The sequence below is a fragment of the Apostichopus japonicus genome, chromosome 18, assembly GCF_037975245.1.
Source record: "Apostichopus japonicus isolate 1M-3 chromosome 18, ASM3797524v1, whole genome shotgun sequence".
Lineage (NCBI taxonomy): Eukaryota > Metazoa > Echinodermata > Holothuroidea > Aspidochirotida > Stichopodidae > Apostichopus > Apostichopus japonicus.
Genome location: NC_092578.1, coordinates 8,540,001 through 8,557,644, shown reverse-complemented (window position 1 = coordinate 8,557,644; position 17,644 = coordinate 8,540,001). Strand labels below are relative to the sequence as shown.

At 38.4% G+C, this 17,644-nt stretch overlaps 2 protein-coding genes across 3 annotated transcripts in view; both read right to left on the bottom strand.

Annotated features, from left to right (window-relative positions):
• Positions 1-642: 642 nt before the first annotated feature.
• On the bottom strand, positions 643-10,417 carry LOC139959083 (uncharacterized). The gene is made up of 4 exons (XM_071956658.1): positions 10,210-10,417; positions 8,339-8,514; positions 5,919-6,258; positions 643-4,249 (listed from the first exon to the last, which is right to left on the bottom strand). Exons 2-4 carry the CDS (start codon positions 8,503-8,505, stop codon positions 4,061-4,063), a joined length of 696 nt encoding a protein of 231 aa, XP_071812759.1. The 5' UTR covers positions 8,506-8,514; positions 10,210-10,417; the 3' UTR covers positions 643-4,060.
• A 741-nt stretch (positions 10,418-11,158) lies between these two features.
• The window catches only part of LOC139959082 (uncharacterized), a 27,753-nt gene continuing 21,267 nt past the window's right edge, over positions 11,159-17,644 (bottom strand). The window contains exon 5 of one of the 2 annotated variants that reach the window (XM_071956657.1): positions 11,159-12,484. The gene's annotated coding sequence lies outside the window, so the exon portion shown is untranslated. The remainder of the gene's footprint in view (positions 12,485-17,644) is intronic. The other variant, XM_071956656.1, reaches the window with a different exon arrangement.

Here is a 17,644-nt window from a genome sequence, read left to right as displayed (position 1 = left end):
GGTTATGGATGGGGGGAAAAAAACTATTGGGAAATACTTGGTTCTCAGGCAAAAGTGTACATCAGGTTGGTCATTTTCAAGCCCGAGAAGTGTCATTTCCGGTGATCTGGGGGGTATCAAAACCAGAAATTTTCATGTACGCTGCGCGCAAACCGATGGTGGCGCTCCGCTTAGATAGTAATTCGCGCCCCCGGGTTAGAAAATCCTGGATACGCGCCTGATATGCAACTGTGTTCTCCAGGTTTCCTTCCTTTTCTTCTCCAATGACCGGTTGCTAGATTTTGTCGTTTCGGAGGTGACATTTTCCGTTTGAACAATTAGTACCTAAGTTTGACTGCAACTAAGTTCTAGTTAATCAGTGTAAACTTTGTTAAGTAAGGTTGCATTATTACAATAACTAATGTGTCTAATATCTGGGCCCTAAAATATTTTTCATTTGGAATTCTTAACTAATTTGCGTAAATTTCAAATATAATGTTAACTTTTCCGTTAACACCTCCGAAACAAAGCATTCTTCAGCTGGAGTTTTATGTAAACAATAGTATAGCCATATTGAACTTATTAAAAAATATCACACTCCACCCGTAATATTTGAGTAAAAGTTGTGAAGACATGACCAAAAAAGATCACAATCACTAAATATGCAGTTTTTTTAAACTTTATTAACATGGGACAAATGTATTAGATATTAGCTAAATCTGCCTGTGGTCTTTACTATTGTTTTGAAGGTGACATTGATTGTTTACATGAAATATATACTGAACTGTTCCTGTAAGTTCTACAAAGCTATTGGGTACATGTTCACGGATTTAATTTTGCACCATGTTGAACTGTACCAGTACACACAATTTTGCATCATTCCCAAAATTACAAATTGGTCCAGGTAAATATCTTACAAAAGTTCAGAATATCATTGTTTGCAAAATATAGACCTGCTTCTGTAACATTTGCAGAGATAACAAAGTATCTTATTGCTCCTTTAATGATCTGTTGTTTATCACAAAAAATTATCTGAATAGAGATTTCCCAAAAATATATAAAATTTGAAAGGGGAATTCCTCTCTCTTTTCTTAACAACCAATTACAAACAACTAACCTTTATAGAGTGAACTCTCATTTAACTCAAGTTTGTTGCTCCAGATGGTCTCTTAGGCCTTGTTAACGCAACCTGGGCGATTATTGATATTAAGGCCGAGAGGAGGATCAACTAGTTTAGAACAAGACGCATTCACATTTCAGAACGAGTAAGTTTCATCCGCTTGCGAAATTAATATATACTGCTCAGGCGTGAAAAGGCCATATCAGCTGTTTACATTCCACCTGTGCTTTGCCATTGTCTGATGTGCTGTACTAGTACGTACTGCTCCAAACACCACTACACGGCAACGTTCAATCATCGCACATAAACAGTATACGGTATTCAAACCATTCCTTACTGGCATTACCATAACATGTTAACCCAGATTTGAATTTCTTCCAAACCCTTCAAGTGGATGAGCGAACGATCTTGCTAGTCAGTGTTTTACTGTATGGTGTCGCATTTGAGGCTAATCCAACATTGAAGGCATTTAATGTTAGGTCTAAAGACCTAGTAAGGTATATTGTATACAGTAGGATAATGCAACTTTATTATAGGCCAGGCCAGACGTAATGGTTTAAACCTTTTACTAACTTCCGTAGCAACCGAACCCAAAATCATCCGTTTGAAACCATAAAATTGCCGAGTTTGGGCTCTTCAAACATCTGTCAGTATGGCGCATAACTTATCTAAGGTTATATTAGATTTAAGTTGACTGTCATTCAGTTTTTTGTTGTCTCACAACCGTAACCGCGGCTTTTCTGCAGTGTTGGTCAAATCGGTTCAAAGAAAATAAACTGGGTTCACGAATAGCATCATTTGGTAGTGTTTCTGTTAAGAAGGGCAATGGTCTGACAAACACATACATGTACGTACTACCTGCCCAATTGCAACTTGATAGATCGGATATTTCATAACTGAACCGGAAATCTCGGGTCACCATTAAGTCCGTGACTGTTCACATTTCATTTATTAGAGGCATTGAAGACTCGCCCCAAACCGCGTGCCGCCCTGCGAAAAAAGTTAACTTTCTGAAAAAAAGTTAACTTTCCGTTGCTTGCAAGTGAAGTTTCTTCTTGTCGCTACAAAATGCAGACAGTACTGAAAACGTGATACCTTGTTACCTTTTATCTGGATCTGAGATCAGGGAGTTCCATAACAACTCCCTGCTGAGATGTCCGTCGCTGCTATGTACACTGTGTTGTGGGTATTGACCGTAGCTGCATGTATTGACTGTACACTAGTGTCTAATTACCGACCGTAGCAACATGTGTGTGTATTTTCTGGGATCGATGGTGGGTTCTAACACCTCTGTTACATCTTATTCGAAACTAACATTACCGGCATCAGACGTTTCTTTTTGCCGAGTCTTCACTCCGATTAAGAATTCAAGAGCGATTGAATGCAGCCCCAGAAAGGAGGATTATTCTTAAGACTGCACGCGGACTTGTAGTATGAGTAAGGGAATGTTAACACTAAGGGAATTAATAACCCTTGTGGACTTGAAGTAAATGTGCATTCTTAAGTGTGAACAAGGCCATAGTAGCCAATTAAGTTGCTGTTAAATGTTTTTAGACAGGAATGTGAGCAAATCATTTTAGTCAATTTTTGACAAGTGTTACCTAACTTTTCACTGAAACTTCGATAGACTGTGGTAGGTCATCTTAAGGATGTGTTTTCTCCAGAATATTAGACTGAATGTCCTCTACAAATTTGTATAAGGTTACAGGAATGTGGCAGTAAGTTTCACTGCAAAAAGTGTGACCAACATATATAAATGATACTGTAACTAGCCGTCAGAATGACTAATTTAGCCATTAATCATTTCTTCAATTGGTATAATATTTCATATGTAATTAGCCGAAATAGTGTGAATTTTAACCAAATGATATTGAACGGATACAGTATTGTCTCCAAGTTATCACGAATGGCAGCAAAAGCAGTCATGGTCCCAGGATCATTAATGTCATTAAAATATTATCAACATATCCTACTAATATTTTTCATACTTTCCAAGGTAAGGTCTGTGTGTTTGAGCATGAATCAAGCCTTATGGGTTGTGTAAACGTTTAGCGTCACCTCCGAAACAAAAGAGACTGAAGGTATACAATATGTTTTATGTGAGATAATCATTTGCAATATGAGTGCTTCAGTAAGAGACTTCAACCCAATGTTTAAAATTGCTTTTCAAATGACCACACTTTCTTTACCTGACAGTTACCTATCTTTTATGACATAAACATATTGTATTCTGTGTTCTGTATTCATTCGCTTGCTTCACTAGTTGTACGTATCGTTGACGTATTTTCTCTGCTACTTGGCATAAATGTTTTTATTTAAATCAGTGTTTGATTAAAGATGTTATGAATATACATTGAGATTAAGTGTTTACTTCTTCTTTATTAGCAAGAAAGCTTTTATAACAACTTGTAAACATTTTTGTCACCTCCGAAACAAATGTAATATGTTAACGTCACCTCCAAAACGCATAAGTGGAAAAGTTTCAATAAAAAATGCATGTAATTTTGGGCAACTCACATTGGATATTAGCCCTTTATAAGAAAGACTTTATAAAGGGTGTGTGAAATGACCTAATCTTTTTCAAAAATAGATTATATTTAAAATTAAGAAACAAAATGCTTGATTTTCTAATATTTGTTAATTAACATGAAAATATCTACAAAATTATTAAAAGCTTTATGCAAAATCATTTTTAAGTTTTAAGTTACATATAATCATATTTAACTTGAAGTAAGAGTACTGATTTAAATTGTAAAAATATGGTTGCTTAAACAAAACATCGATATCTTTTTGTTTAAATTTTCCTAGAATACTACAGTCGCCGAAAAATGACACCCATAAACGTATATGTTTTAAGCTCCGAAAAGTTGAAATTCAAAAAATGTGAACCCTTTAATATGTGATGTTAGTAAAAATTTCAATATATATGTTATTTGAAATTTAGCCATCGGTGTACAAAAGTTACGGCTGTGGTGATTGTGTCGCGGTGCAACATGATATTTGAATGTCAATTACTTTAATATCTACAGATGGAGTAAAAGTAACCACAACAGCTGATACATAACGAACTCTCTCGCAACAAGGTGTACCTGTAACTGAAGAAGAGCTACTGCACGTCTCTTCTATGGTAATTTGGAACATACCATTGGGCTGTGTCGGTAGAGAAGATAAAAAGATAAGAAGAAAAAACAGTGAAAGAAAGAGGCATGATAAAGACGGTTAGACGATATATGGTGCATTTATGTATATAGAATGCCAACAGTATAGGTCAACATTTCAGGAAACAAAAGGATGAACATGGTACGTAATCGAGCATAGGCCTACACATGATGTTGAACAGATCAAACTTGTCATCAGTTTCGCAAATTTATCTATTGGGGAGTATTATATGCAGTAGGTATAAAACCGACAATATCATTCATCGAATAGATTAGATCAGTATTTAGTGTTCTGATTGTCCGTATTTCTTTGTCCTGCCACCTTTTTTTCCTTTCTTGAATTAGGTGACCGAACAAGTTAGCAGAGTAACTTGCTACCATCGCTATCCTGTGTAACGTCACTTGAAACAAGAAGCTAATTATCTTAACATTTATTTTCTCATTGCTCCTGTATAGAGAGGATGAAATATTGTAGTTCGTCGGTCAGATGATCCTATCGCGGAAATCTCACTTACTGTAGCAACGGTTGCCATGGTAATAGTTAATGCTTCTGAAGAGAAGTCCGTAACTGGGGAGGGGTAATAGGCCAAAGCTCACTGAGTAAAAGGTCAAGTGTTATGTTTAGTTTCAAATTTTTATGTGGCCCATAAGCAATTGTTTCTCAAAGTTATCTTGCGATGATATAGGCAACTCACATGTGTGTTGACATTTTCTTCACTAATCATTATCGCCAAATTTCTGGCGTTTAAAAACATCCCCAGAAAGACCAATAATATTAAAGTAAAATATAACTATCTGATTTATGAACATGATTATTGAAGTTCACTTCTTCTAAAGGGAGACACAGACCCAACCATAATGGTTAAGCTGTCATTAACAACTTCCCAATTACAGCTAAGAAAGATATTTTCCATTTGAGAGATATCACGGCTGGAGGCTTGATCAAGTCTAAATATGACGTCCTCGAGCCAAATGTGATTAAATGTCTTCTTCTGTTCTTGATTAATTGCAACTTTGCAACCTTTATTTTACCGTAATGATGACGAGTTTTGTGAATGATGAATCTAAATGTTTTGAAGCTCTTAACATGACCTAAAGATAGCATTAGTTTCAGCGTCAACACTGTTATCTGTTGATTCTACATTGAAAATATGAAAAGAAACGCAAGCAGAAAGTAAAAATAAAATATTTTAAGATCCTAATGTAGCTGTGATATCACAGAATATAGAAAATGACAACGTCCGCACACGACTTCCAATTAAACTTGTTTGGGGTAGGTGTTTTTCACATTATATGCCAAAGATATAATGAATCGATTTGTGTCCCCTTTAAAGAAAAATCCAATAATTCCTTATATTTGCATTTCCAAACATAAATTCTAGTGATATCCACACTTTTAAGCGATGTGACATCTCTAAGGGAAAGAAGATGCCGGTTTTTCTATAGAAACATTTCCCAAATTGAAAAAAAGTTAGAGATCATCAATATTAACTGAAATCCTGTAATAATCATGAAAATACCGACCATAGATTACTCAACATTTATATCACAATTAAGAAATATATAAAAGAAACAGGTTCAACGAGACAAGTATTGGAGAGAGAGAGGGGGTGGAGAAGTGGGGGGGGGGGTTAAGTATAAGATGTGAATAAGTTACCCACCTGGAAGAGTTGAACGACTCTGCCTTGAAAATCAAAGGCGAAGATAGCTTGTACGTAAGATTGTACAGGCGTGCATGTTGCAATAGTACTTGCAGTACACATTGAAACCGAACTTCGCTTTTTTCTAAACGGCTGGATTGTCCTCTCATTCTGCAAAGGAGGGAGTGCAGGTTCGCATTCTATATCAGGATCAAGTGTGTTATTCTCTATTCTATTTCCATTCGAACATGTTCTGAAGTATTCCGGGAATTCCTCAATCACCGTCTCATCTTGGTCGTTCGTAAATTCCACAATGGGATCGGTTTCCTGTGTTATATCTACAAAACTCAATTGCTGTAACCTAAATGGGATGAAAAAAAAGTAAACGATGAAGAAAATGTGATGTGTTATAGAAGTTCTCACCAATTAGATTAATAACAATCGTTAATATTCATTATGAACAAGATTCAATAATGTTATTAGATAAATTTAATTGATGTTACAGTAAGTTTGGTAAACACAAATATATCCATCCCATGCCACCTCTCTCGCCCCTGGTGCGGCATTTCAAGTGGTAACGTTAACAACTCCCCAACGTTTACTATATCAAACCTATCAAACCTAACCCCTATAACACTGATCCATCCTCAAGTTTCCTTAATATTCGGTTCGTATCCTGTAACGTTATAAATTCCCGAACGTTTCCTTTTTGAAGTATAATATTTAATCAAGGTTGGGCGAAATGACCAGGCTGGTTGGGCGAAATGACCAGGCTGGTTGGGCGAAATGACCAGGCTGGTTGGGCGAAATGGTAAGGTTGGGCGAAATGGCAGTCGGGCGAAATGGTTGTTGGGCGAAGTGACCAGCTTCCCATAGAGACTTCTGGTAAGTTTCAAGCAGTGCGAGTCGCGATTTTTTTTCCCAAACAGGTTTGCAATCGTGTGTAAATAGTCGCTCGTGATTGGCCGGAAAAGTTACGTCATCATCACATTTAGCACACTAGTTTGTTATGAATGTATGATCTACTATCGATGTTTGGTCGAAGTTTTCGGAGAAGGCATTAATCGCTTACATCGCACAGTGAAAGTTTCGTAAAGGGTGCATCAAACATGTGATTTAGGCCTATATGTATAATAACTGTGTTAACAGTGCAGTGACGGAAATGTATCATGCTGCAGACTATATACTTTGCATATATTCATTGAAGACGCGTGAACTCGCGTCGTGAAGTTGATTTAACGTACCCATTCCACGAAACGAATTCCAATTTCAATAGAACGGCTCACGAATCTTAGAAAACACGAACCCAATGGAATGTAGCATATGCATCATCATTAAGGTCCATGTGATCCAAGCATTAACAGTTAAGTTAGGGCGTTTGCAGGGAAAGCACTCAACTAGACTTAGTTAAGTGTCAGTGTGTTATTCAGTGTATGTCTTCGAACTTCCAAGCGATGGTCATTATTGGTGCTGACGTAACGAGCAATCTGTAATTGCAAACCTGTTTGGCAATAAAATATTCGCGTGCGGGTCGTGTTAGGAGGAGCTATGCCCCCCTCCCCCCCCCCCCGATCAAAGAAGAAATTTAGACGAGATATGGTCAACGCAAGGTTGTGAAAATATATACTTTTTATTTTTGGTGTGTGGTTCAAAATGGAGCGGGGTGGGGAGGGAGAAGCATACCTCAACACCCCTGAATCCGCGCATGCCAAGTATCAAGTTAATATTGCTGTCTATCTATCTTAAAACAAAATGTCGAAATATACCTTAAATGATATATTAACAGGTAGCAGCAGCGGGGCAAATGGGATGGTTCTGCAAGAGGTCGTTGGAGCGGACTCAGTAAATAAAAGGTTAGACGTTAGAAAGTGCATTGTGAGGCAGACTTCGGCTATAAGATAAACCTATAATGATGTCTACATGCAATGTTGTGCCAATAAATACTATTGCATTTTAAAACATTGCCCGGCTAAACTTCTCCCACTCCCCCGCCCACCCACCCCCACCCACCGGCTCGTCGTGTATGGACGCCACTGACAAAATGTAGTTAATACAGTTATATAGCTACCTATTTTATACAGCCACCGAGGGAACAAAAACAAATGTTGATACTTTTACGTTTGCCATATTTCGAAGTAAACTTAACATGTTAAATTTAAAATGTAGAAAAATAATGCAACTGATCCTAATGCTCCTTCTAAATCTAGTCTTTAGTTTCACAACAAGCTCTCTTGATTTCATCCATTAGTTGTCAATAATAGAGATAAAACCGACGATAATAGAGGTACACTGGTTACAATCTTCTTCTATTTCATATTGGGGGGGGGGGGGGGTTGCTAGCTAGAGTCGTACCAACCCCTCCCCTCTTCCCCCCGCCCCAAACACACATTCATCTTCTCTTTTCCTGCTAATTTTACTAGCGGTTTATGATACTGCCTTACCTTGCAATTTCTGCTTGTGAGGCTGGATTAGCGATAAGGTCTCTTTGATCGTCAGTTAGTTCCATTGTACCCTTTACCGGGCATTTGGGGCAACATGCAGCAACTGGAACCAGACAATAGTTAAAGATAGCAAAGAATACCAGAATAATCTTTGCTATTCCGTCCATTGTGATGATCTGCGAAAATAAAATTGATTCACGAAAGAAAAATATATACTTCAGTTCACTACAGAGTTTGTAAGGTGCCTGTGCGATATTTAGATTACGGCAAAACAGAAAATTTCGTAAACGGGTCAGTTCTTAATATCATATATTGTATCTTCATTTCTCAACATCTGGATGGTTAGATATAATGAGATATTCAGATCTCAGTATATCTCGACATCTCGATATCTTAAAATCCAATTGTTAACTGATGTTATGACCGTGAGACTAAAGCTATCGTTATGTCTTGTATCCAGCTTCGATATCATCATTATACAAATAAATAAAGGAAAACATAAGAGATTGAAGCACATGTAGCTTGATGATGTTATATTTAAACTTAATTAAGTCTTTCATCTTGTATGCATGACGAGACATTAAATCAGTGATATCTCCCGAAAGCTGATTGTATTTTGGGGAGGGGGGGGGGGTGGGTTGGTGCAAGTTTTTTCATGACAATACCTATACCACATAGACTAGATCAAACGTGATGTTTGATTTGGTTTCTCTCCTTGCAAGAGGCGGTTCAGGCGGTTAATTTTGAACTGCGCACTCCCTTCACATACAGATTCTTCACAAAGCAGAACATTTGGATAATTGTCATCGGACTTAAACATGCATTCATTTGTTTCACTATATACTGTCCCTTACCCCCCCCCCCCCCCACCCTGTCTAGTCGGCATGCAAATCAATACCCTTGCTTTCACTAAGACATCTCAATTTAACGTGAACATTTCATTAGTGCCAAAGTTGGGGGGGGGGGGAAACAGTTTCAATTTTTTTTAGATATATATTTTGACGTCTCTGGTTTTCTTTCTGGTATACAAGGAATGTCTAATATTAAAATACCGACCGTCTGTTAGTAAAAAGAAATGTGCAAAGATTTGTTTATAAAGGAAGAAGAAAGTTTCCTTCACAATGAGCCCAACTGTGAGGTCTCGAACTTTGACTCTGTGAGGTAAAATTATATCAAGCTGACATCACGTGAATTATTCTTATTCTATAATTATCATATCGAAAGTTCTGATTTCTCTTATGTTTAGTGAGCTGAGAGAAAAACTAATACGTAAATACTGTAGGCCTACTGAAGGAAAATGATTTTTTTTTTCTCAGTCTACGATCTGGAAATCGCTGTGTGCGTGTGTCTAGAACGAGGAAGAGGACTAAAAGCTCTTCATTTCAAACCCATCCCACAACACGGGTGGGCCTAATACGTGGGTGATACATGGTATATCATAAACCGTAACTTACGCAGTCTCAGGACTGCGTGTGCTTAATTTATAGATACCGTCTGCTATATGGATATCATACACTGCACTGCATGAGACTATCACAGCGTGTTACGTTCAAGGTTCCCTTCGAAAGGTGTTAAATAGTTTCTGCACTTTTTTACTGCACTTTATGAGTTACTGCATTTTATGTTAAATAGTTAGTGCACATGATACTACGCAATAGATTTGGGCCTATCATCTAAATCCTTTCTCATAGTAGTTTTAGTGCTTCCTTCTCACCTTTACAGTCCAATGTTATACTGCATTTTCATATGATTAATGAACACCGGTTAAGGCCCAAGGGACAAACATTGTCTGTCGCTGTAATGATGACTGCTATATATGCCTATATATATTATATATATATATATACGTGAACGGATTAAACTATACTTACCAAACCTCGAAGTTGTCTTGTGTACCGGTATGCAAGCTTCTTAACGAACAGGCGTAAAGAGTGTGTTTGACAAAATGATAAGAAAACTGCTATAAATTATAACATTATATCAATATTCTAAAGCGGCGAGTCGATTTTGATTGGTTGAGCGTTTCACACCTGACGTAATGAAAACTCCCTTGCTTTCCCCGAGACTGGTAACGAAATATTGGCTTTTGTAATACTACAAACCTTGTTCGACTCTTTTTTCACGTGAGTCACACCTACGGCTTTTGTTAAGTGGTGTGTATTCGCTCATGCACGATATATTGAACTGTACTATTTCGCTGCAATATTCATCAGTAATACCAAAGGCGAATGATTGTGGCATAAATTGCTATATTGACTCAGTGATCCACCGGAATACCGGGGGCTCTTAAAAATATCTTCGTTCACTATTAAAAAGTTGGGTAAAAATATTGACCAACTTTTAGCCAACACTGGGTACATATGAAACAGCTCAAAAGTTGGGCAAAGTTTGCCCAACAGCAGTTGGGTAATGCATTTACCCATTATTGGTTAGTCCATATAGTTAGTTGGGCAATTTGTTGCCCAAGATTGGTTAATGAATAAAATTGTATTGGAATGTTTTTACTCAATGTTGGTTGATTGTTACAATTAGTTGGGCAATTTGATACCCAATATTGGTTAATGAATCTAATTATATTGGAGTGCTTTTATCCCATGTTGGTTGATTGATACAGTTAGTTGGGCAATTTGTTACCCAATATTGGTCGATGAATGAAATTAAATGGACATTGTATTACAATATTAAATTGAAAATGTTGACACCAGGGTTTAAAAATATTAACAAATAAAATAAATCTCATTTATTGATGAAAACAGCTTCAAAAAGTTTCGCTAGAACTAACAACACATAAAATGGTTTCATAGAATTTAGCAACATGGTATTGTTGGTTGCAGTAATCTATTAACTTACTTTATATCATATTGCGTCAATATGCTCATCATGAAAAATCTAACCCTCAATGTATGCTCTGCAAATTTGCTTCTAGGACTTGGAACATGAATATTGACGTAAAATTTCATCATGAAACTACAATTTATTCCCTTCATGGATAAAATTAACCTGAACATACACAACTTTGTTTGGTTCTTGCCCACTGACCAATTTGTAACAAGTGTTGTTTACAGCCTTTTATGCAGTTATAGGTGATTGTTTTCACTAGACACTCAAGAAGTTTGAGCACAGAAGCAAGAAGTCCAACAGGAAATGGCAATTCCTCATAATTATATCATGATAATTATTATAGACAAAACTAGTAGTGCAAAAAAATGGCTCAATGTTAGAAAGGGAGTAGGCCTACTACTTATGATATGTCAATGGTTAAATTCCAACATAAGCAGTCTTGTGCAACTACACATTTTCTTCTTTTTTAAACATATTACCTATGCAATGCAAACTAACTTGAATGGAACACACATGGTATCACACGTACAAACCTCTCATGTATTTAATGTCTTAATTGTTTGTAATGTGAGCACAATTTGTAAGTATAATGATATGAAATTTACAAAAAATGGTGGTGCAGGTTTACCTTATTCTTCAAGCCAATGCACATTGTAAACATATCGAAGATTATATATTTAATAGGCTGACAGGCACCTAGTAATTTTCACACATATCAAATATGAATCACTAACCAGTCCTCTTTGAAACTTATTTTAATGTAAAACATTGCATCCAGCATGAAAAAGCATGACAATCACAAAACTGTTTCAACTCTATCCCTAGTAGTTATAGTGTATATTTTTGATTGCCTGCTTCCCTTCTCAAGAATAGTCAGATCTGTACATTTTTCTTAAAAAAGACCCTCAACTCTGTCATAAGCAGGATCAAAACAACATCAATGTGCACACGTTATCGAAAAAATGATAAGATGAATTTTCACAAGTTTCACATTAAGTCACATCAAGTCAGTGCATGTTTATGAAAAATGATAACATGCAAAGAAGTAAACAAAATTAAGGTACAAAAACTAGTACAGAAACTTGGTAAGATTGCCGACATTAGACGTTTCTTTTTGCGCGAGTCTTCACACCCTTTAAAGCTAACATCTATTGCTTTGAGTAGGGATGGTTGTGGCAGAGCATGTCTCTCGAGAATAGCATAGGCCTGGGATGGTGTTAGGAGGGTGCCTCTGCACACTGCAAAAGGCTGAGGCGTCATTTCCACATCGATAGTCCTTGCGTTTTCTTCTATGTCAACATCCTCCTACAGTAATAAAAGGAAAGGTACCATTTATTCCTGACTGTAATTGTAATATATTCCTAACTGTGACAGGGACATTTCAAATCAAAGAAAATGCAATGCAGAATATGACCGTGACACCTTCGTACTAAGTCGTACTAACCTTAGTTAGACAGGACAAGAAAGTAATTTAACTGCTGACTGCTGAGCTCACACATGCTAACAGCATCTCTGACCAGATTCCAGAGTAAACAAATTATGTGAACGTGGGATTTCCGTCACATGAAGCACCATATATTTTCTCTTATAATAGCCGTAAATACACACTCATAAAATAAATGAACTTGCAACTTTAAACAGTTCAGAATAAACTTTTAGTCATGATGCCATTTCAGTAGTCATTTCATGTAAAAACTTAGAACATTCATACATAACAGTATTCTTCCTTGTTTTTCCTCAACCAAATACTTAGACTCTGCAGTGATCAGGCAGTGAAGGTCAAGCGAGACATCAACATTTGAAATGGGGTTTTTCATTTCCTGACAATGATACATGAATACCACGGGTCAGATATTTGGCTGTGAGCCAGCAAAGTGATGAAATATATAAAATGTATCAATGCAAAATTACCAAACAATTTTTATTATGCCAAACAACTACCAAACCAAAAGGTCATCGAAAGTTCATTATGGTTTTAATATTTTGGATAAATGCATACATAGACTTAGCATAGGCCCCTTTAAGACAAAACAGTTTTATCGTTCAATTCATTTATACCTGAAAAAGGAAATGATAGAAGGAAGAGACATATATTTTACATGTCAAAATCTTGTCTTTCTGATCACATAGTCTCTGGCCTACAGATACGCCTACTGTACCAGTTTTGTGGACTTTTTGCAGACGTACATTCTGCACTTAAAGCAAAAATTTATGAATATTGTGAGCCCCAATAAAAATGGACACTTGAAATATTAAGGCGAGGTATAAATTAGTAGTTTCTTGTCCTGCTTGCATCCTTTTGCCCACTGGGTCAATTTTCTTTTCTTTTTTTAATTTTCAAATTTGAACAACCAATTTAGCCAAATTTTTACCACAGAAATTCCCCTACTGGTCGCACTAATTATTATTAAATAATTGCCTGCACCCTCACTTTTTCTGAAAAGTAAGGACGAGAAACTAGTTTTTTATGCAAATGTGATCAATATGGCCCAGGCAATACTAGCATTTATTTAAGTTAACTTACAATTGGAGGACAATGGCCGAGCCAGCTATCCCTCGGCCTCGTTTTGAAGAGAAAAAACTCTGGCCCACGTATATGCCTAGTAGCATGGTGGGTTCATAATTGACGCACTTAAGAATTTGATCAACAATTTCTATTATGGGCAAAATCCAAATCACTCAACTGTATGTTTTTCATTTATGTGTGGTTCCTTAGAAATGCAATGACACATGGGCGTCAATCCAGGGGGGGGGACGGGGGGACACGTCCCCCCACATTTCGATGGATGGGGGAAACAATATCAAATGTCCCCCCACACATTTGGAAAAAGAGTAGTGTCGTGGCTCTATTTGGTTACGGCTTACACATCTTAGGATTCATATCCTCGAATATCACTCAATGTTGCTGAATGGAGAATTCCACCCAGATCTCGTGAGTTGGTACCCTGAGCTCTCCAACAATCTTAAGCTTAGTCTGCCTTTATTTCGAGGCCAGTTCCATTCGTCGTCGGTTGAAGGGTATAGACAAATATTCAAGTTGATGAATCCAGTGGTACGGGCTATGTTTGGTGAAGTCGAAGCTCTCTTGCGGTTGCTCCTCGTCTCCTCCGCCAGTTCGACGGAAGCCGAGAGATCTTTTAGTGCTTTGAGGCGTTTGAAGACAAGGCTACGGAGCACCATGACTCAGCAGAGGCTGAACCATGTGATCGTGTTCCATATTCACCGCGCAGGGACGTCGTTAGAGGGGGTGTGGGTGTGTCTCACCCCCAAGCCATGGTAAAACTGACGCTAGTTGGAAAATTGGAGTGCGACAGTCGGAATTTCCGACTGTCGCACTCTAGTTTATCTAGGCCTTTTCATGTATCCCTGTGATTGTGCATGACCTAAAAAATTTTGACCTTTAACCTGTCATATTTACCACGTTTTCCTTGCCACTTTGGGAAATTGTTTCTCGCGATTCTTATACTCCACCGTACAAAACTTCTTATGATTCTGAATACTACAAAAAAAAATGCCTAATAGAACTACCGTCATAGGCGTAGGAGCCCAATTTGTTTTGTGGGGGGGGGGGGGGGTTGTAACGACTTGCCCGAAAAATATAACCAAAATTTTCATCACACATGATCATGTGCATATCATACAGGCATGCATCGGTTTTTACATCGCATGCAAATAGAATACAATCATTTTCCGTCTTATTACCCTTCCGTATTGGTGATAATTGTTGGGTAATAATAATATCAGTATAACCACTGAAAAACACATTGCAAAAATCTATCTATATCCAAAAAGCTATCAGCATATTGCCCGAATTTCACAAAAATATTTGGTTGGGGTGAGGGGGGGGGGGGGCAATAAGTTTTTGAAATGAGTGCCAGTGGGTACAAATGTATCGCAACAAGTTCGTAACAGTAGTGCAGTCGCGAAAGATTGGGTTTTCTGACTGACACTGACCGTATCGTTGACGAGTAGCGGGAGGGTGGGGGGTACAAAGCAGCAGTTGGAATTTTCTGGCTTCAAAACCGATTTTCAGCCACTACACCCCCCCCCCCCCAATCATCAGGCCTTAGCTACGTCCCTGGGTACATGGTGGTTACATAGTACGCTCAGACCAGAATTCACCCGATAACCAGATGCAAATCCACCTAGCAACCGAGGTAACTTGCTTGAGGACTCCAACGAACAACCACTGATTTATTTTCATGCCTTCATCACTTTAGCCACCACTCACATGGGACCTATTCTAAGTCTGACGATACATGCGCATGTGTGAGGTCCTGCAAACATAATAAAAGTTGTTTGTCTTGCTATCCTTAATTGTTTTCAAATTTCATGTCAATGTATTCTCGTAGACCTAGCAACCTGGTTTAACATGCTGGCGCCAAATTTGCGCTAAGCTCGCTATATACGAACTCGGATATGGGCTGTGACTTATTAGTTAGTTATTTAAATTATTAATAATGGCGTATGAGGAAATGCACCATTTTGTGGTATGACTCCCAGGACAGAAAGTCGAGAAACTCACATGCAGTCGCGGTGGATAGCTTCCTTCGCCTATATGTCCGGGGAAATTTTGGGACATCGTTCCTATAGACCAGGGGTGGGCAACCTGCGGGCCACATGCGGCCCGCCAGTGATTTTTTTGCCGCCCGTGAGATGTCTCAAGAAAAAGAAAATAATCAATCTATTTTGCATCATCACCAAAAACGAGCTAGCTGCTTAGAATTTATCTGCACTTATGATGCTGTCAGGTTGGTCTTTTATCACCATTAATTATCAACAGGACTGTATTGACATTATGGTTTTGTGAATACAGATTAAGTACACACACCTATTGCTTGAACGTCCTCGGAATCAAAGGTTTGAAATCAGCAGCAGGCCGTTGGTTAGGTGCGGCCCTGTCAATCTTTCACTCCTAAAATCTGGCCCATTCATTCAAAAGGTTGCCCACCCATGCAATGGGCCTATATCTGAGGCCCTGGGGTCAGTGGCGTCGTGCCCATTGGGGCCCGGGGGGCACAGGCCCCCCCCAAAAAAATCAAAGGTGTCATAAAATTTTGTCATAATTTAAAAAAAAGTGTTTTCGAAATCGAAAAGTAGACTAAATATTCAATTGCTCTTTGATGGTCGTTGCGGTTTTTCCACACACCTCAAAGACGACATATCGGGATTAGTTATGCCATTACCTTTGAATATGTTTGTCCTAAGATCGCGTTTGATACTGTCTCAATTAACCTGGAAAATAATCACTTCGTTATCGCGCGTTTTACCTTAGGTTTCGCTACTTTCACTTTTTCTGCCCATGTTTTCAAACGGCGTGGCTTTTTCTTCACCCAGTCACCACTTCTCACGGGCACGGGCGGCAAGGGCGGCGGAACCGGGGGGCACAGGGGGCACGTGCCCCCACTTTTCCCCAGGTTAAAAATGTGCCCATTTTCTACATAAAAATTGAGGTGTCTCAAGTTAGCAAGAGGCCAGGGAACCAGAATGAACACTCGGGAAGGGCCTTTTTCCGGCCATCTGAGGGGTTTGTAAAACCAAAAATTTTCTACTACGCTCCGCGCCAACCGATGGTGGCGCTCCGCTCAGATAGTCGTGCATACAACTTTGCAACTCCTGGCTACGCCTCTGACTCTTAGTGAATTTCTGTGGGTCAAACTCAAAGCTATTTCGAATGAAACAAATTTGTTAAGATATTAACAAGAAATAAACTCTAATTCGGAAGATTCCTACATTAGCAATTAGCATGATTTCGCCTCATTTTGTCTCAAAAGAAAACTTGTTCCTTGTTTCCCAATTTGCACATTGGATATTGCAGTGCTAGTATGCATATTTTCCTTGAGAGGGGGGGGGGGGGGCGTTGATGGAGTGATGTGTGTACACAAATAAGATAATACAATAAGAGTTGTAAAGGGTACTAAATATAAGGCTGCATCAGTCCAATCGAATTGCTGCAAAGTGCCCTTTGATGTCGGTGCCCCCCCCCCCCCAGATTAAAAGTGCTTCTGCCGCCCTTGATGGGCGGTGATCATGGATCAGCCAACACGAAAATGTTTCGATATCTTAAATGTTGGGCGCTTCTGGGAGACGAGGAATTGGTAAACTTAGGAATAAATGGCGATCACTTCCTTCGAGAATATTTCCCAAAATAAAAAATTACCGAAAATTTTTATCAATTTTAGGGGTGTTGCTTTCTGCCATAATGCACGGGAAGTGCCGTTTCCTGCAATCTGAGGGGTCTGCCAGAAGAAAAATTTTCTTGTACGCTGCGCGCCAACCGATGGTGGCGCTCCGCTTAGATAGTACTTACGGCCGGAAAACTCGAATCGATTCCGTCCCCCCCCCCCCCACGTTTCAAATCGGATTGACGCCCCTGCAATGACACAAAGTATTTATTGTTCTGTGCATATGCAAACGTACAATTGAGCGAATTTAAACCACAAAATGTGTGCGTGTCAAGTTCTT